The sequence below is a fragment of the Papio anubis genome, chromosome 16 (genome assembly GCF_008728515.1).
Source record: "Papio anubis isolate 15944 chromosome 16, Panubis1.0, whole genome shotgun sequence".
Lineage (NCBI taxonomy): Eukaryota > Metazoa > Chordata > Mammalia > Primates > Cercopithecidae > Papio > Papio anubis.
In genome coordinates this window covers 59,421,214-59,441,783 of record NC_044991.1, presented here as the reverse complement: position 1 = coordinate 59,441,783, position 20,570 = coordinate 59,421,214, and the positions used below count along the sequence as shown (strand labels likewise).

The 20,570-nt window shown below is 45.7% G+C and overlaps 1 protein-coding gene across 3 annotated transcripts in view; it reads right to left on the bottom strand.

Moving 5' to 3' along the window:
• The window catches only part of KIF3B (kinesin family member 3B), a 54,986-nt gene that overhangs the window by 15,208 nt on the left and 19,208 nt on the right, over window positions 1-20,570 (bottom strand). For 2 of the 3 annotated variants that reach the window (XM_003904884.4, XM_017944898.3), the window contains exons 2-5: window positions 9,275-10,742; window positions 4,200-4,301; window positions 3,868-3,990; window positions 3,644-3,762 (exon numbers count right to left, since the gene is read on the bottom strand). In XM_003904884.4, the coding sequence (XP_003904933.1) occupies window positions 3,644-3,762; window positions 3,868-3,990; window positions 4,200-4,301; window positions 9,275-10,678 (1,748 nt within the window). In that variant the 5' untranslated portion in view covers window positions 10,679-10,742. Of the gene's footprint in view, window positions 1-3,643; window positions 3,763-3,867; window positions 3,991-4,199; window positions 4,302-9,274; window positions 10,743-17,340; window positions 17,381-20,570 lie in introns of those variants that run through there. The other variant, XM_009216353.4, reaches the window with a different exon arrangement.

The window sequence follows — 20,570 nt, the reverse complement described above, 5'->3', positions numbered from 1 at the left end:
CTCAGAAAAACAGAAAGTACCTTCAAATCATGAATCTGGTGAAGTAGTAGTATTCATAATATATTAATATAAAGAACTCTTTTTTTTTTTTTTGAGACAGAGTCTGGCTCTGTTGCCCAGGCTGGAGTGCAGTGGACGGATCTCAGCTCACTGCAAGCGCCGCCTCTCGGGTTCACGCCATTCTCCTGCCTCAGCCTCCCGAGTAGCTGGGAGTACAGGCGCCCGCCACCTCGCCCGGCTAATTTTTTTTTGTATTTTAGTAGAGACGGGGTTTCACCGTGTTAGCCAGGATGGTCTCGATCTCCTAACCTCGTGATCCGCCCGTCTCGGCCTCCCAAAGTGCTGGGATTACAGGCTTGAGCCACCGCGCCCGGCCTTAATATAAAGAACTCTTAAAACTCAGCCGGGTACAGTGGCTCATGCCTATAATCCCAGCACTTTGGGAGGCTGAGGCGGGTGGATCACCTGAGGTCAGGAGTTCGAGACCAGCCTGGCCAACATGGTGAAACCCCGTCTCTACTAAAAATACAAAAATTAGCTGGGCATGGTGGCACACGCCTATAGTCCCAGCTATTCGGGAGGCTGAGGCAGGAGAATCATTTGAACCTGGGAAGCGGAGGCTGCAGTGAGCTAAGATCACGCCATTGCGCTCCAGCCTAGGTGACAGACCCAGACTCTGTCTCAAAAAAAAAAAAAAAAAAGTCTTAAAACTTAATTATTGGCTGGGAGTGGTGGCTCATGCCTGTAATCTAAGCACTTTGGGATGCCAAGGTGGGTGGATCACCTGAGGTCAGGAGTTCAAGACCAGTCTGGGCAACATGGTGACACCCCATCTCTACTAAAAGTACAAAAATCAGCTTGGCACAGTGGCAAGTGCCTGTAATCTCAGCTATTCGGAAGGCTGAGGCACAAGAATCACTTGAACCCAGAAGGCAGAAGTTGCAACGAGTCAAGTTTGCACCATTGCACTCCAGCCTGGACGACAGAGTGAGACTCTATCTCAAAAAAAAATAAAATAAAATAAAAAACAACCCCATTTTAAATGGGCAAAGGATTTGTATAGATATTTCTCCAAACACATACAAATGACCAACAAGCATGTGAAAGGATGCTCAACATCATTAGTCATCAGGGAATTGCACTAATCAAAACCATAATGAAGTACCACTTCACATCCATTAGGGTGTCTATGATAAAAAAGACAGGCAATAATAAGTATCGACAAGGATGTGGAGAAGCCGGGCATGGTGGCTCATACTTGTAATCCCAGCACTTTGGGAGGCTGAGTCAGGCAGACTGCTTGGGCCCAAGAGTTTGAGACCAGCCTGGGCAACATGGTGAAACCCCACCTCTACAAAAAACATAAAAATTAGCCAGGTGGGGTGGCATGCCCCTATAGTTCCAGCTATTCCAGAGATTGAGGTGGGAGGATCGCTTGAGTCCAGGAGGTGGAGGTTGCAGTGTGCTGAGATTGCACCACTGCACCCCAGCTTGGGCGACAGAACGAGACTGTCTCAAAGAAAAAAAAAAAAACAGTGGAGAAATTGGTGGTAGAAATGTAAAATAGTGCAGTCACTGTGGAAAACAGTTTGGCATTCTCTCAAGAAGTTAAACACTGAGTTACCATATGACCCACCAATTCCACTCCTATGAATATATCCTAGAGAAATGAAAACACACATCTATACAAAACCTTATACAGGAATGCTTATAGAAGCATTATCCATAATAGTCAAAGACTGGAAATAATCTGAATGTATATAAACTGAAAAATAAATAAATATGTGGTCTATTCATACAGTGCAATATTATTCAGTCATAATAAAGAACAATTGATGTTGGGACTATCAGATATCTGTTGATCCATGCTACAGCATGGATGATCCTTGAAAGTGTCATGCTAAGCAAAAGAAGCCAGGCACAAAAAGCCACACAGTGTGTGATTCCATTTATATGAGATGGCCAGAATAGGCAAAGCCAAAGAGACAGGAAGCAGATTAGTGATTACTTCGGGTTGGGAAAGGGGGTAATAAGGAGTGACTACTAATTGATAGAGTTTCTTTTAGAGGAGAGTGATAACAATGTTCTAAAATTAGATTGTAGTGGTGGTTTTACAGCCCTATGCATATATATGTTTTTTTAAAAAATGCTCATTTGTACACTTTATCATTTTTTAATTTTTTTAGTTTTTTTTTTTTTTTTTTTTTAAAAGGCAAGAATCTCGCTCTGTCTCCAGGCTTGAGTAAAGTGGTGTGATCTCAGCTCACTGCAACCTCTGCCTCCCAGGTTCAAGTGATTCTCCTGCCTCAATCTCCTGAGTAGCTAGGATTGCAGGTGCACACCACCACACCTGGCTGATTTTTGGATTTTTAGTAGAGACAGGGTTTCACCATGTTGGCCAGGCTGGTCTTGAACTCCTGGCCTCAGGTGATCTACCCGCCTCGGCCTCCCAAATGCTGGGATTACAGGCAGGAGCCACCGTGCCCCGCCTGATTTGTACACTTTAAATATGTGAATTTTATGGTATGTGAAGTATGTCTCAATTAAGCTTTTTTAAAAACAGTATTGTCGGCTGGGTGTGGTGGCTCTCACCTATAATCCCAGTACTTTGGGAGGCTGAAACAGGAGGATTGCTTGAGCCTAGGAGTTTGAGATCAGCTTAGGCAACATAGAGAGACCCTATCTCTATGAATTTTTTTTAAAAATTAGTTGGGCATAGTGGCACACACCTGTAGTCCCAGCTATCCGGGAGGCTAAGGTGGGAGGATTGTTTGAGCCCACGAGTTACAGGCTGCCATGAACTGTGATTGTGCCACTGCACTCCAGCCTGGGTGACAGAACAAGACCTTGTCTCAAAAAAAAAAAAAAAAAAACCACTGTGATCATATATATATATATATGTAAGTATGTAGGAGTGAGATAACATGAGGTAAGATTTGCTTTAAAATATTTTTGTGAAAGACAGATGGCAAAAGCTTGTTAATCCTTGAATCTGGGTGATGGGTACTTGGGTATTCATTATACCATTCAGAAAATTGTCACAATAAAAAGTCAAGTTAATAAAATATTCCCTCTTATCATTAGACAGATGTAAGAGCAGAATCTTTAAAAGCTTCAAGAAGGTAGGGTTAGAAGGGAACTTGGAGATCACCTGGTGAAGTCATTCAGTTAACAGATGGGATCCAGGGATGGAAAGTTACTTTCTCAGGAATGAACAGAAAATGGGGTGGCAGGAGATGAGCTGGAGAAGGACCCTTTTCCTCAGGGCTGTTTTTTTTTTGGAGACGGAGTCTCACTCTGTCGCCCAGGCTGGAGTGCGGTGGCACTATAACATCTCACTGCAATCTCCACTTCCCAGGTTCAAGCGATTGTCCTGTCTCAGCCTCCCAAGTAGCTGGGACTACAGGCACGCACAACCATGCCCGGCTAATTTTTGTATTTCTTAATAGAGACAGGGTTTCACCATGTTGGCCAGGCTGGTCTCGAACTCCTGACATCAGGTGATCTGCCTGCCTCCCCTTCCCAAAATGCTGGGATTACAGGCATGGGGCACCACACCCAGCCAAGGCTGTTTCTAACTAAACAAACAAGACCAATGACTCAGCAAGTGGCTTGGGGGCACTGTGGAAGACCTGGCACTTACTTGAGTTTCAGCTCCCTGGTGAGCTCATTCTGAGTCTGCTCTAGCTCTTGGCGCTCCTTGATGTGTTCTTCTTGGAGGTCGTGGATCTCAGCCTTCACTGCCTGAAGCTTGGAGAAGAGCTGGAATGAGGGGAGAGGCAGGTGAGGGGGGTGTCTGTACAAAGGGTAGAGTTCTCCCTTTCCCCAAGTCTCAAGGCACCTCCATCTGGCTCATTCCTTTCATACCTTTTTGAGTTTTTTGGTCTTGATGTCCACCTCTTGCTGCAATGAGCTGTATGTCTCTTTAAGTTCCAAGGTCTCTTCATCTCGACTTTCCATCTGTTGCTGGATTTCTCTTTCTCGACGTTTCTGAGCAACATGACAAAATTCATCAGTTTGCCCTAGAGACTGTGTCTATGCTGAATTCCCCAAGCTAGAATCAGAGTCTCCAGCTAGGATGAGGCGGACACACCTTGCTCTTATTCTCTTTGAAGACAGTAGAACATGAGAGATGTTTGTTCTGCAGCATAAACACACCTTACCCCACCCACTCTCCCTGAAAAAGAATGAAAAGTTACCTGCTCTGCAATTTCCTGTCGTTTCTGCTCCAGGATTTTCTGCTGTTCATTCGTATGATCTACTATATTTTTTCCTCCAACAAGCAACTTACTCTCCATGGCCTGAGTGAGAAACAAAGTAGAATCCATCTCATGAACGGTTTCCCTCAGAACATAATTCCTCACAGGGGCGCCTGTGAAAGATAAAGAGCTCAGGACTGAGCCAAAAAGGACAAACTCTGGGAAAAAATACACTGTGCTCAGCTGGTGAGGGACTGGGGCAGCTTCACTAGAGGCTTCTTGGTAACACTGAAAATACAGTTTCTCCAGACACATGAATTTTAGCTTTAACAAAAAAAATTTTTTTTTGCTTGTTTCTACAAAGTATTAATCCCACTTAGAACATACTAAGCAGCTCCTTTATGTTAGGTCCTGGGGATACAATGTGAATGTGAATCACAAAGCTCAGAGTCCACTGCGGAAAACAGACAAGCAAGCCAGCTTTAACCATATGGCGCCAGACGCCATCATGAGGAAAGGACACAGTAATTAATGGGAGACACACACTGATGGGATAGAATTCAGACTTTGTGGGGATTTAAAAAAATTTTTTAAAGACAGGGTCTAGTTTTGTCACCCAAGCTGGAGTGCAATGGCACAATCACAGCTCACTGTAGCCTTGACCTCCTTAGTTCAAGTGATGCTCCCACCTCAGCCTCCCAAGCAGCTGAGACTACAGGTGTACACCACCACACTTGGCTGACTGATGGTAGAGATGAGGTCTTGCTATGTTGTCTGGGCTGGTCTTGAACTCCTGGCCTCAAGCGATCCTCTGCCTTGGCCTCTCAAACTGCTGGGATTATAGGCGTGAGCACAGCACCCAGTCAGAGAATTCAGACTTTTAGAGGGTGTCAGAGAAAGCTTTCTGTCTACAGGACCAGCTACACAGAGAGCTGAAGTGAAACAATAGGAATTAGTTAAGAAAAAAAAAGCTTTTGTTTTGTGAGGGAAGGTAGGAAGTGATGAAGTTGACCTAAATCCCTGTCAAGGAGACTAAACTTCTTGATCCTGAGAAGTTCAGGGAACCACTGACATATTCTTTGAGCATGAGGCTACACACTCAGATGTGTGTTTTAGAAACATTACTCCCCTGCAATGGGAAGAATGGCAAAGGGCTGGCAGGATGGAGGGAGACAGGACAGGCAGCCATTGCAGGGGTCTAGGCCTGGGCTAGGCCTCCTCCCTAGTTGGGGAGGGCAGAGTAGATGAGTCCAAGAGACCCTGATGAGGCAGGATCCAGAGGCTTTGGGACTGCCTGGCTGTAAGTGAGAGGGAGGGACAGCTGGCAAGGATAACTCCCAGGGGTCTGGCTTCCCTGAGATAAGGAAGGCAAGAGCAGGCTATGAGTGGCTGTGAGCATCCCAGTGGGCAGAAGGTTATTAGGCCTGGATGGCAGGAGACAGTGCTAGGCTAGATACGCAGATTGGCAGCCTTCAGCATTTTGATAGGGGCTGAAGCCATGAGAATGATTTGGACCTGAAAAGTATGGGACTCCAAAACTGCACAACTTTTCTTTAAGAAACTTACGTGGCCGGGCGCGGTGGCTCACGCCTGTAATCCCAGCACTTTGGGAGGCCGAGGCGGGCAGATCACGAGGTCAGGAGATCGAGACCATCCTGGCAACCTGCAGTGGGGCTCCGTCTACTAAAAATGCAAAAATTAGCCGGGCCCGAGGTGTGAGCCTGTAGTCCCAGCTACTCGTGAGGCTGAGGCAGAGGCAGAATGGCGTGAACCCGGGGCCCGAGGCTTGCAGTGAGCGAGATCGCCCACTGCACTCCCAGCCTGGGGCGACTAAGCGAGACTCTGTCTCAAAAAAAAAAAGAAACTTACGAACCTCACTGGAGCTCTGCTGACATTCTATCAGTGAGTCCTCTGAGCCTGTTTCCTCATCTCTCGAATGAAGGGGCTGGACTAGATTGCTAAGCTCCACATACATACCTAACAATACCTAACCGCTCTAACATTCTTTTTTTTTTTTTGGAGATGGAGTCTTGCTCTGTCGCCCAGACCAGAGTGCCCAGGCCAGAGTGCACTGGCATGATCTTGGCTCACAGAAACCTCCACCTCCCAGGTTCAAGCAATTCTTGCGCCTCAGCCTCCCAAGTAGCCAGAACTACAGGTGCATGCCACCACGCCCAGCTAATTTTTGTATTCTTAGTAGAGATGGGGTTTCACCACGTTGGCCAGGCTGGCCTTGAACTCCTGACCTCAAGTGATCCACCTGCCTTGGCCTCCCAAAGTGCTGGGATTACAGGCGTGAGCCACCGCACCCAGCCTCTAACATTTTTTTATGATTTCACAGCATCCAGGGATTGAGAAAGACAGAAGTAATGTCATTCTCCATAGTCAAAATGTCTAAGAGATGCAGTGACCTTGAGTTGATGCTGTATCTTGCACACTCAGACTCTGAGAGTTCAACTTTTTCTGAGGGGTTATTTAGAGATTCTAGGTGCTCCTGGCCTTGAATAACAGATCTGATCCTAAAAGACAGTATGCAAGTTAAATATGGGCATATCCAGGCCGGACATACGGGTGCAGTGGCTCACGTCTGTAATCCTGACACTTTGGAAGACTAAGGTGGGAGGACTGCTTGAGTCTAGGAGTTCAAGACCAGCCTGGGCAACATAGTGAGACCTCGTCTGTACAAAAAATACACAAAATTACCTGGGCATGGTGGTGCGCGCCTGTACTCCCAGATACTCGGAGGCTGAGGTGGGAAGATTGCTTCAGCCTGGGAGGTCAAGGCTGCAGTGAGCCAAGATCGCACCACTGCACTCCAACCTGGGGGACAGAGTGAGACCCTATCTCAAAACAAAACAAAACGAAACAAAATATGGGCACAGCCAGTCACACTTACCGTGCAGCAGTGAGAAGGCATGAAGTGCTCTGACATAATGGCATCTCAGAACCCCTCCCTGGAACAAAGTTACCTCCTAAGTGTATTGTATACGACTCCATTTTCACATCAGGTCTTAAAAGTCCTAGAAGGGACTTTCAAGGTTTTAAGAACCCTGCCTCTGAAGTAAAATAGCACCCAGCTCTGTGAAAGGGCTACTATGAAGCCACTGATTTAATTAAAAAAAAAAAAAAAAAAAAGTACAGCTTCATACAGTGGGGGTAGGGGGGCGGCAAAGAGAACTTCTAATTTTAAAATTTGTAAACATGGAGACATTTTAGGATAGAAATCAAAGTTTGCATGAATTCAATAAAACAGAACTGAACATTTCCAAGGAAATCTGGCTTGCGGTTAGCCAGTGCCCATCCTGAGACTTCCAAGTCTACCTTTGCACTGTCCTCTGCCATTAAAGCCCAGTGGAAGCTCAGAGTCCAGACAACTGCAGGCATAGTGAATTGCCACCAGAAAGAAGGCTCAAAACAATGGGAGCTCAGCACTCCAGAATGTTAACTAGCCATTGGGTGGAAAATGGAGTGGATGTAGGGAAATATATTAGCACATAGGGGTTGGGAGAGGAGGCTGACTATAAGAAAGCAGCATGAGGACACTTTGGGGGTGATGGAAGTGTTCCATATCTTGTGTAATCAGGGTACTATATACTGAAACTGCACCAAGGGGCTATACTATATCCAAACACTAGTCTGATCATCACAAGTGCTGGCAAGGATGAGGGGCATCCAGAACTCATATCCTGCTGCTAGATGCTTCAATCTGCCCAACCACTTTAGAAAACAACTTGTCCTTGTCTAGAGAAGTTGAAGCTGCAAATATTGTAAGACCTAATAGTGCCAAACAAGACAATCTTGCACGTCCATGTTCTCCTGAAGCCAAGCACAAAAGCATTCACAGCAAAAACTGGAAACAACCCACACGTCAGGAGAATGGAATACCATGGAATACTTGGAACAGTAATAATGAGTGAACCACAGCTTCAGGCATCAACATGGATAAATCTCATGAACATAATGTTGCAAAAATAAAAGCAAATGGCATGAGTGGGATTCCATTTATATAAAAGTAAAAAATTATATGAAACGAAACCATGTTTTCTTTAGAGAGAGATACATACATATACAAAACTATAAGGAAAAGCAGGGAAACAATAAACATAGAATTCAGGATGATGGTTATCTGTGGGGGAGGGGAACACAAGGCGCTACTAAAGATATGGGTATCAGCTGGGTGCGGTGGTTCATGCCTGTAATCCCAGCACTTTGGGAGGGCGAGGTGGGAGAATCATTTGAGCCCAGGAGTTTGAGACCAGCCTGAACAACATAGGGAGACCGTGTCTCTACAAAAAAATTTAAAAAATTTAGCCAGGCAAAGTTGCTGGCCTGTAGTCCTAGCTACTTGGGAGGCTGAGGTGGGAGGATCCTTTGAGCTTAGGAGGTCAAGGCTGCAGTGATTGGGCCACTGCACTCCAGGATTGACAGAGCAAGACCCTGTCTCAAAAAAAAGAAAAGAAAAGAAAAAGCCGGACACAGTGGCTCATGTCTGTAATCCCAGCACCCGGGGAAGCCGAGACAGGTGGATTACCTGAGGTCAGGAGTTTGAGACCAGCCAGGCCAACATAGTGAAACCCCATCTCTACTAAAAATATAAAACTTAGCCAGGCGTGGTGGCGGGCACCTGTAATCCCAGGTACTCGGGAGGCTGACACAAGAGAATCACTTGAACCCAGATGGCAGAGGTTGCAGTGAGCCAAGATCACGCCACCACACTTCAGCCTGGGTGACGAGAGTGAAACTCCATCTCAAAAAAAAGAAAGAAAAACGGATGTTGTTCTATTTCTTACACTGGGTGGGGGGTACATGGTGTTACTTTTATTGCTGTTCTTTATACTACGTGCATATGTAATAATTATTCTCATTATGAATTCAATTTTCATTTTTGTAAATGTGAAAAAATCATATTCATGTCGATTAAACAAAGGTTTATTGAGTACTGGGTATCATGGGCTGTTGGAAATCCAAAACTGAGAGAGACATCATCCCTCATATGGTTATGTTTTTTGTTGTTGTTTGATGAAAGCAAAAGCACTGATGCGGCAAGGGCCTAAGGAGGGGTATAGGTATGGTACCTTGATCTTGGCGCCCAGCATCTCGGCAGCATCTTTCTCCCGCCGCAGGTCCTCCATCTTTTTCTCTTTCTCCTTCAGCAGCCTCATCTTCTCCTCTGCAACCAAGCTGTGATCCTCTACAATGGCCCGCTTCTCAATCTCCAGTTTTTCTTGCTGTTCCCGCCAGTAATCATCCTTATCATCCCCTTCCTCCTCACCCTCTTCTCCCTCCTCCTCCTCCTCTTCCCCACCCCCACCACTGCCACCACCTTCCCTCCGCTTCTCTCGCCTCTTCCTCCTGCCAATGGACCGTTTTTCCAGCTGGGCCTTGAGCCGAGCAATCTCTTCCTGGAATTCTCGAAGGAGGGCATCCTTGGGGTCCTCATTGACCCTTGGTTTGTTCTTAATGTTTTTGGCACGGTTGGCATATCGCAGAGTGGTCAGAGTCTCTTCGACGTTATAAGAAGCAGGCCCCACGTTGGCCACCATCACAGTCTTAGCATTGCCACCAAGGGAATCTTGGAGGAGCCTGGTAAGCTTTGAGTCCCGATACGGAATGTGAGTGCTTTTGCCATCCACCAGAGCAGAGATGACATTACCCAAAGCGGAGAGGGAGAGGTTGATCTTGGTAGCTTCTTTTAATCTCTCCCCTTGGGCGCCAGTCTTGGCTTGCCGTTCGCTGCCAGCAAGATCTACAAGGTTCAATTTCCCTACACGGATGTGGTTTTCACCATCGAGGCCCACCTCGCTGCACTCGATAGTGATAACGAAAATTGCATGAGAACGCGAGCTGTGCTCGTTCATGTTGGTAGCACCGACAGAACGGTTCTGATTCCCCACATTCATCACGTGCTCTATCTCCTTCACACTCTTGGTGACAAAGGAAGACAGGTCTTTCACATACACTCCTGTGTCAGGCCTCTCTTTGAGCTCAAGCCTTTTGGTCTGATCCTTTGAGAGCAGATCTCGGATCTCCTCTTGGTAGATCTCTAAGTAAGAAGCCCTGACCAGGTACTGTTGATTCTGGGATCGAGAGATGTGGGTGAAGATGTGGTCAAATGAGTTGGGAATGACTCCTCTTTTTTCAGGGTCACCACGGATTCCTTCCATTGTGTAGGTTTTTCCTGTCCCAGTTTGTCCATAGGCAAAAATGGTTCCATTGAAACCTTGCAGGACCGAGTCAACAAGTGGTCGGAACGTCTCATCGTACAGTTCAAACTGCTTGGCATTCCAGTCATAGACGGCATCAAAGGTGAAGGTCTTGGGCATTTCATGGGCTGTCCCTTTGGGGTTCTTCACAGATACCTGTCCCAGTTTAACATCCACATCCACCACTTTGTCATACGAAGCAGCCTTTTCCTTGCCATTCATGGGGCGACAGCGAACCACCACCCTGACTGACTCTGAGCTTTTCAACTTTGACATGATGAACTCTGATCCAGTCAATCTTGAGGGGTGTCAATTCAAAATGTCTCAGGATGCTAAGGTCCTAGAAAAAAAGCAAAAGTAAGTAAACACAGTACTGTTGTCACTGGGGGCTGCCTGACAGAAGCTGACACACCTAAATAGTCTTCATCTCGCTAACCTGACAGCCATATTTGATAACTTTCCTACACTGTGTATTTCCTCACAGGATCTTAACCAGCTTCAGTGGTAAAAATGAAAAACTGCAGTCCACCAGTATTGTCAGTGAGCCCATCCTCCTCTCAATCAATATTTGATCTTATGCTACAGGCTGAGGCAGCTGGAAATCTTTTAAGTCTGGGTCTCACTCTGGGAGGCTGAGGCAGGCAAATTCCTTGAGACCAGGAGTTTCAGGCCAGCCTGGGTAACACAGCAAGACCCTGTCTCCAAAAAATTTTTAAATTAGGCTGTACACAGTAGTTCACATCTGTAATCCCAGCATTTTGGGAGGCTGAAGCCAGAGGATCACTTAAGTACAGGTGTTTGAGACCAGCCTGGGCAACATAGTGAGCCCCCATCTCTCCAAAACAAAACGAAACAAAACAAAAAAACAATTAGCTAGGCATGGTGGCCCATGTCTCTAGTCTTAGCTACTTGGGAAGCTGAGATGGGAGGACTGCTTGAGCCGAGGAGGTTGAGGGTACAGTAAGCTGCGATCACACCACTGCACTTCAGTCTGGATGACAGAGTGAGACTCTATCTTAAAAATAAAGTAGGCCGGCCGCGGTGGCTCAAGCCTGTAATCCCAGCACTTTGGGAGGCCGAGACAGGCGGATCACGAGGTCAGGAGATCGAGACCATCCTGGCTAACACGGTGAAACCCCGTCTCTACTAAAAAATACAAAAAACTTAGCCGGGCGGGGTGGCGGGTGCCTGTAGTCCCAGCTACTCGGGAGGCTGAGGCAGGAGAATGGCATAAACCCAGGAGGCGGAGCTTGCAGTGAGCTGAGATCTGGCCACTGCACTCCAGCCTGGGCGACAGAGCGAGACTCCATCTCAAAATAAATAAATAAATAAATAAATAAATAAATAATAAAGTAAAATAAGTGGCTGGGCGCGGTGGCTCACCCCTGTAATCCCAGAACTTTGGGAGGCCGAGGCGGGTGGGTTACGAGGTCAGGAGATCAAGATCATCCTGGCTAACACGGTGAAACCCCGTCTCTACTAAATAAACAAAAAATTAGCCGGGCATGGTGGCAGGCGCCTGTAGTCCCAGCCACTCGGGAGGCTGAGGTAGGAGAATGGCCTGAACCCAGGAGGCGGAGCTTGTAGTGAGCTGAGATCGTGCCACTGCTCTCCAGCCTGCGTGACAAAGCAAGACTCCGTCTCAAAAAAAAAAGTAAAATAAAAATAATGACCAGCCTCGGTGGCTCACACCTGTAATTCCAGCACTTTGGGAGAATGAGGTGGATGGATCCCTTGTGGTCAGGAGTTTGAGACCAGCCTGGCCAACATGGCAAAAACCCGTCTCTACGAAAAATACAAAAATTAGCTGGGCGCGGTGGCGTGTGCCTATAATCCCAGCTACTGAGGCGGCTGTGGCATAAGAATCGCTTGAGTCTGGGAGGCGGAAGTTGCAGACAGCCAAGACTACGCCACTGTACTCTGGCCTGGACAACAGAGCAAGACTCTGTTTCAAAATAAATAAAGTGAAATAAAAATACAAAAATAAAAATTAGGCCTGGCGCGGTGGCTCAAGCCTGTAATCCCAGCACTTTGGGAGGCCGAGACAGGCGGATCACGAGGTCAGGAGATGGAGTCTCCCCTCTGTCCCGCAGGCTGGAGTGCAGTGGTGCTATCTCGGCTCACTGCAACCTCCACGTCATGGGTTCACGCAATTCCCCAGGCTCAGCCTCCTGAGTAGCTAGGACTACAGGAACCCACCACCATATCCAGCTAATTTTTGTAGTTTCTTTTTTAGTAGAGACAGGGTTTCCCCATGTTGGCCAGGTTAGTCTCTGACTCCTGATCTCCGGTGATCCACCCACCTCAGCCTTCCAAAGTGCTGGGATTACAGGCCATGCCTGGCTGTTTTGTTTTTTATCAAAAGGCCCTTCAGTGACAGGTCTCTCTCTCTCTGTGACCTGTTCTCTAGCCATCCTGTTCTGCTGCCCACAGACAAGGGTTATTAGATTTTTAATCGCTGATACATAATAAGCAAATATGTATTAATACACACTTATCCCCTCCCTTTTTACACAAACATATTATATACAATAATAAACCGTGTCCTTGGAGTTCATTCCCTGGGTAAATACAGAGCTGCTTTATTCTTTGCAACAGCAGCATAATACTCTACTGTATGCATACACCATAATTTATGTCACTGCTGCAGATGCACTTCAGCTGTTTCTGATATTCTGCTGTGAAAAACCTAGGACACACAATCATTCATGTGTGGGAAAGTATATCTGTAAGCATCAATTCCTAGAAGTGGAATTGCTGAATCAAAGGATATATGCAATTGCAATTTTTAAAAAATATGCAGAACAATGACAGCATTCTTCTTAGTTGTGAGAATGACCTATTTCCGGCCATTCTCCCATGGTGGGAGAAGGTGAAGCAGTGATGGGCCATTTGGGCATAAATGCTGTAGCTTAATAAATAGACAGCATCAACATATTCCCCCACTGATCTTCATAGACTGTTCTGCCGCTAAGCAAGTGGAAACACAAAAAGTTGCTTTTCATATTTTTTCCAGTCGTTACATGTAATAAAACATTGTCGTCTAGAATGAAGAAACAGAAGACCTCTTAACCTCTCTGAACCCATTTTCTGTAAAATCTGAAAAAATAGGTGCAATTCTTCTTTTTTAAGGATGATTATGAGACTAAGAGGTGCTTATAAGGGTGGAAGTACTTTGTAAACCAATATAAAGCTAGATTAAAATAACAATACAGGTTCATCCAAAACCCTTGTCAGGGGGTCACTCCAGCGATTAAGAATGAGGCCTAATTTTATTCATTAAACATCACTACAAAAACATTTCTTTTTCTATTTTTCTTTTTTTTGAGACTGAGTTTTGCTCTTGTGACCCAGGCTGGAGTGCAAGGGCGCAATCTTGGCTTACTGCAGCCTCTGCCTCCCGGGTTCAAGCAATTCTCCCGCCTCAGTCTCACGAGTAGCTGGGATTACAAGCGCCCGCCACCATGCATGGCTAATTTTTGTATTTTTAGTAGGGATGTGGTTTTACCGTGTTGGCCAGTCTGGTCTCAAACTCTTGACCTCAGGTGATTCCCCCGCCCTGGCCTCCCAAAGTGCTGGGATTACAGATGTAAGCCACTGCACCCAGCCTAAAATAACTTTTTTTTTTTAACAGAGTCTCGCTCTGTCACCCAGGCTGCAGTCAGTGGTGTGATCTCAGTCCACTGCAACCTCTACCTCCCGTGTTCAAGCAATTCTCCTGCCTCAGCCTCCCAAGTAGCTGGGATCACAAGCACCCGCCACCACATCCAGCTAATTTTTGCATTTTTTAGTAGAGATGGGGTTTCACCATGATGGCCAGGCTGGTCTCGAACTCCTGGCCTCAGGCGATCCACCCCACTCAGCCTCCACTCAGCCTCCCAAAGTGCTGGGATTACATGCGTGAGCCACAGCGCTCACTCTAAAATAACATTTCTATTGTTCAATTTGTAACAATCATCCTAAAACAAATTCAGATTAAATTGAGATCTAAATACCTAATTGATGTTCAATAAGAACTAAATCTCAAGCCATGTAAAGAAAACTATGCAAAAGGAAGCCCTTCAGGAATGTATTAGTTATCTTCTAGATCAGGGGTATCCAATCTTTTGGCTTCCCTGGGCCACACTGGAAGAAGAATTGTCTTGAGCCACACATAAAATACACTAACACTACAATAGTTAACGAGTTAAACAAAAAATTGCAAAAACATCTCATAATGTTTAAACAAAGTTTACGAATTTGTGTTGGGCCACATTCAAAGCCACCCTGGGCCACAGTTGGACAAGCTTCTTCTAGATGCTATTAGAATTTTGCCAGATGGGAAGAAAGAGACAGATGTTAGAAGGCCCAGTTTCCTGCACCTTTTCATTTCAGGGGAATGGTTCCTGAGCTACGGCCTGTCTCTCCCTCCATTTCAACAGAGGCCTGCCAAAGCTGATCTAGGTGCAAAGGGAAAATCCCAGCCCCTGATAATCCTCTGGGAAGACCTCTGTTGCAGTGCATGAGCCTGCCAGACAAGATCCTAGACCTGAAAGAGTAAGAGAAACTGAATGGCAGAGCAGGACAGGGAGACAGGTCAGTGCAGAGGACTGATTCTTCTGCATTACAGGACTTCTGAGAAGGCAGAGCTGTCCAACTTTTACCTGTCAAAACAATGGGGTTCCAAGCCTGTGAAAGAAAAGAAGAAAGCAAGCCTGCAGCAAGCTGACCTTGAGGTTCAGCTGCTTTGTAATAGCTCCGTGTATTTTTTGAGCTCTCCAAAATGATAGAAACAAAGGCATGATAATGACCTACATTAATCTTAAAAATCTTCAAAAAGGAAGGAATTCCCAAAGCATGAGTCCCCTTAATTAAATCTCCTCAACTCTGAACACAGAACACCATTTCTTTTCTGAACTCACCCAGCTAGACTGAACTAGTCATGTATTATTGACACACTCTTTCAGGAAAATGGACTAAGTTAATTTCCTGCCACCAAGGCTTAAAATCTTATTCTGGGTCTTCCTCAAAGGAGAGAGTTTTCTTGGAAGGATGCCCTGATACTCTTTCTTTATTACCTTTGTTATTCTTCCAGTGGGTCTAATTACAGAGTGATAAATCTTTAAAGGAACTCACAGAATTGCCAGGAAAGAAGGAAGCACAGATCACCAGCTCATCACCTTCATCCTGAAGACCTTTTCTGCTAGAACTTGTCATTCAGTGTTAACACCCACTGTTTGAATGGTTATTGAACATGAAATATTGAGTCATTCCCCAACCTCATCTCTTTTATCTGCTGAGGAAATCAAATGCACATTTGTCACAGCAGCCACACTCTTCCAGACCGTTTTCCAACTCTTTTGTTTTTAGATTCACGCATCCTCACCCTGCTAGCAGTCACAGAGTCTCACCTCAAAGTCCAGAACTAGGTATGAATTGGATTCTCAGTAACTACTGGCTTCCTATGGAAAGCCTAAGAGAGAGGTCACAAACTGGTTACATTCTATCTGAAACATTTTATTTGGCCCACCTGGTATTTAAAACAACATGGGCGGGGCATGGTGGCTCACATCTGTAATCTCAGCACTTTGGGAGGCTGAGGCAGGTGGATCACCTGAGGTCAGGAGTTCGAGACCAGCCTGTCCAACATGGTAAAATTCCGTCTCTAATAAAAATACAAAAATTAGATAAGCACTGTGGCGGGTGTCTGTAATCCCAGCTACTCGGGAGGCTGAGGCAGGAAAATCGCTTGAACCCAGAGGCGGGGGTTGTAGTGAGCTGAGATTGTGCCATTGTACTCCAGCCTAGGTGACAAGAGCAAAACTACGTCTCAAAAATAAATAAATAAATAAATAAATAAAACATGGGCTGGGCGCAGTGCTCACACCTGTAATCTCAGCACTTTGGGAGGCCGAGGCGGGCATATCACCCGAGGTCAGGAGTCTGAGACCCCGTCTCTACTAAAAATACCAAAATTAGCTGGGTGTGGTGGCAAGTGCCTATAGTCCCAGCTACTTGGGAGGCTGAGGCGGGAGAATTGCTTGAACCCAGGAGGTGGAGGCTGCAGTGAGCCGAGATTGCACTACTGTACTCCAGCCTGGGTGACAGTGAGACTCTGTCAAAAAAAAAAAAAAAAAAAGAACATGAAGCCTCGGCAATATAGGGAGACCTCTATCTCCACCAAAAATTTAAAAACTAGCTGGGCATGGTGCCACTTGCCTGTGGTCGTAGCTATTCGAGAGGGTGAGGTAACAGGATCATGTAAGCCCAAGTCAAGGCTACAGTGAGCCATCACTGCACCACTGCACTCCAGCCTGGTGCTAGGTCTTGCCCTGTTTCCAAAAGTAAAAATAAACAACAACAACAAAATCCTCAGCAATTCCACTTCTCTATATATGTATATCCTAGTAAAAAGCTTTGTATATGTGCACAAGAAAACATAGACAAGATTGCTTCCTGCAGCATGGTTATCACAGTAGAAAAACTAGAAACAGGCTGGGTGTGGTGGCTCACACCTGTAATCCCAGCACTTTGCGAGGCCGAGGTGGGAGGATTCCTTGTGGCCAGGAGTACAAGACCAGCCTGGGGAACATAGTGAGACCATCTCTAAAAAAATTTTTAAAAATTGGCTGGGTGCGGTGGCTCACACCTGTAATCCCAGCACTTTGGGAGGCCGAGGTGGGCAGATCACATTCAGGAGATGGAGACCATCCTGGCTAACACTGTGAAATCCCGTCTCTACTAAAAAAGTACAAAAAAAATTAGCCAGGCATGGTGGTGGGCGTCTGTAGTCCCAGCTACTCAGGAGGCTGAGGCAGGAGAATGGCATGAACCCGGGAGGCGGAGCTTGCAGTGAGCCGAGATTGCGCCACTGCACTCCAGCCTGGGCGACAGAACGAGACTGTCTCAAAAAAATTTTTTTTAATTTAAAAAATATAGCTGGGTGTGGTAGAACATACCTGTAGTCCCAGTTTCTTGGGAGGCTGAGGCAGGAGGATACCTTGAGTCCAGGAGTTGGAGGTTGTAGTGAGCTATAATAGCACTACTGCACTCCAGCCTGGGTGACAGAGGGAGACACTATCTGTAAACAAAACAAAACAGATCAAGTGTGGGGGCTCTCACCTATAACCCTAGTACTTTGGGAGGCCAAGGCAGGAGGATCGCCTTAGCCCTGGAGTTGGAGACCAGCCTGGGAACAGAAGGAGACCCCATCTTGAAAAATTAGCCAGGCATGATGACACATGCCTATAGTCCCAGCTACTTGGGAGGCTGAGGCAGGAGGATTGCTTAAGCCCACGAGGTTAAGACTGCAGTGAGTCAGGATCACACCACTGCATTCCAGCCTGAGTCACAGAGGAAGACCCTGTCCCAAAAAGCAAGCAAAAAAATCTAGAAACAACCTAGACATCCATTTATAGGGGAATTGAATAATAAAATATGGTATATTCATATCATAAACAATATGGTTGGTGTGGTGGCTCACGCTTGTAATCCCAGCACTTTGGGAGGCTGTGGCAGGAGGATCATCTGAGGTCAGGAGTTTGAAACCACCCTGGCCAACATGGTGAAACCCCATCTCTACTAAAAAATACAAAAATTAGCCGGGCGTGGTGGGATGCGCCTGTAATCCCAGCTACTCAGGAAGCTGAGGCACAAAAATCACTTGAACCCAGGAGTTGGAGGTTGCAAGTGAGCTGAGATCGTGCCAGTGCGCTCCAGCCTGGGTGACAGAGCGAGACAGACAGCCTGGGTGACAGAAAGTGTTTGTCAACCTCTGAATTAGGGTTACATATTTAATATGGATAAATAAATAGGCTTGAGTGAGAAACAAAGCTGCAGAGTGACAGTTATGATTAGGAACTTACAAAACAATATGGTGTTCATGGATTTGCATTTATGTATGTATAAGTATTAAAAAGTGGGATAGGATGGGTGCAGTGGCTCACACCTCTGTAATTGCAGCACTTTGGTAGGCTGAGGTAGTAGGATCACTTGAGTTGAGAAGTTTGAGACCACCCAGGGCAACAGAGCAAGACCCTATTTCTACCAAAAATGAAAATTAGCCCAGCATGGTGGCCTACTACCTATAGCTACTCCAGAAAACTGGAAGGATCACTTGAGCCCAGGAGGTGGAGGTTACAGTGAGCCATGATTGTACCACTGCACTCCAGAGTGAGCCCATGTCTCTGAAGAAAGGGGAGGGGAGGGGAGAAGAGAAGAGATAGAAGGATATATAATAATTTATGATAGTGGCTGCCCAAACTGGGCAATGGGAAGTATGGATAATGGGAGTAGAGATAGGAAGGGTATTTCAACTTTATCTGTAATATTTTATCCTTTCTCTTAAAAAAACAAAAACAGAGGAAGCTTTCAAGCTTATAAGAGAAAATGTTAACATTTCTCTTACTTTGTTGATTCTATTTCTTACATTATTCCCTGAATTTTTGTTTTGTTTGTTTTTTGAGATAGAGTCTCACTCTGTCACCCAGGCTGGAGTGCAGTGGCACAATCACAGCTCATTGCAACCTCCGCCTCCCGGGCAATTTTCTGCCTCAGCCTCCTGAGTAGCTGGGATTACAGGCTCACGCCACCATGCATAACTAACTGCTGTATTTGTTATAGAGCTGGGTTTTTGCCATGTTAGCCAGGCTGGTCTCGAACTCCCAGCCTCAAGTGACCCACCCACCCTGGACTTCCAAAGTGCTGGGATTACTGGTGTGACATTGCACCAGGCCTGAATTCTTTTTTTTTTTTAATTCAAAAAAACAACAATTTTTTTTTTTGGACGGAGTTTCACTCTTGCTGCCCCAGGCTGGAATGCAATGACATGATCTTGGCTCACCACAACCTCCGCCTCCCGGGTTCAAGTGAGTCTCTCGCCTTAGCCTCCCAAGTAGCTGGGATTGCAGGGATGCGCCACCTTGCCCGGCTAATTTTGTATTTTTTTAAGTAGAGATGGGATTTCTCCATGTTGGTCAGGCTGGTCTCAAACTCCTGACCTCAGGTGATCTGCCCACCTCAGCCTTCCAAAGTGCTGGGATTACAGGCGTGAGCCACCGCACCCAGCCTAACAATTTCATATTAAAAAAAAAAAAAAAAAAAAAAATTCCACTTCTCTGGAAACATGGGAATATCTGACAGCCCTTGACCTGAACCCCAAGTGGCAGCAATAGGAATCCTCCCCAACCCTACTCTCTCCTGTTTCACATCTAGCATGCTTTGCTCACTTATACTTCCTGGCTGGCTCTTGTAGACATCTCTATGACCAAATTCATGTATGTATGATTTGACTAAGAAAGGCCTGACACGCTAGCCTATCTTTTTAAATGCCATTTGCTGAAGCTCTGTAATAACACAGAAAGTGCTTATCATAAATGAAAAAGCAGTTTACAAAATTGAATTACTGCATGCAGTCACAATTATATAAACATAAAGACACGTAAAAACATCAATAGTGGTCAACCCTGGGTAATAGTACAGGTGATTTCCCCTGCTCTTTCAACATTTCTGTGTTTTCCAAATTCTCTTTAATGAGCATATGGTATCTCCAAATGGGAAAAAATAGAGGTTTGGCAATTCCCCAGGAACAACCCTGCAAGGAGGTGCAACCTGTGGGCACACAGAGTGCATACTAATGCACCTCAAATCAATGCATTCCAAAGCAATGTCCTGTAAGATCAGATAAGGCAACCACCTGCCAACTGCCTGGCCCAGGGTTCAAATACTCAGAGTGTCTGAAATGCAGCCCAAGCCAAAGATCACATGAGCAATCAGAAAAGCACTGCAGCACTCAAGCAAGAAGATAAAAGCGACTCCCTGCTAAGTAGCCTAAACCAATTCCCTGGACAGGCGTCTCTCCGGGGAAGCAGCTGTTTTTACTCTATATCCACTTCATCACCATCAACACTACTCCCTTTTACAATTATTTCTAATTGTTTTTGAAGTATCAGGACCCCATGTTTGCAATCCCTGAATCACATCAGGAAAGCAAGTCCAATTCTAGGTCTCTGGTTCCTATGATGGCCAGTTTCACAACGGGAGTTACACACTTTTTAAAACAAGATTATCCATCTTGGGTTGAAAAATAACACCACTGTCCTGCAGAACTTTTAAAAAGATATTTTATACATATTGAGGAAATGGCTCTACATTTGCTTATATGTGCATTAAAAATATCTGAAAGAATTCA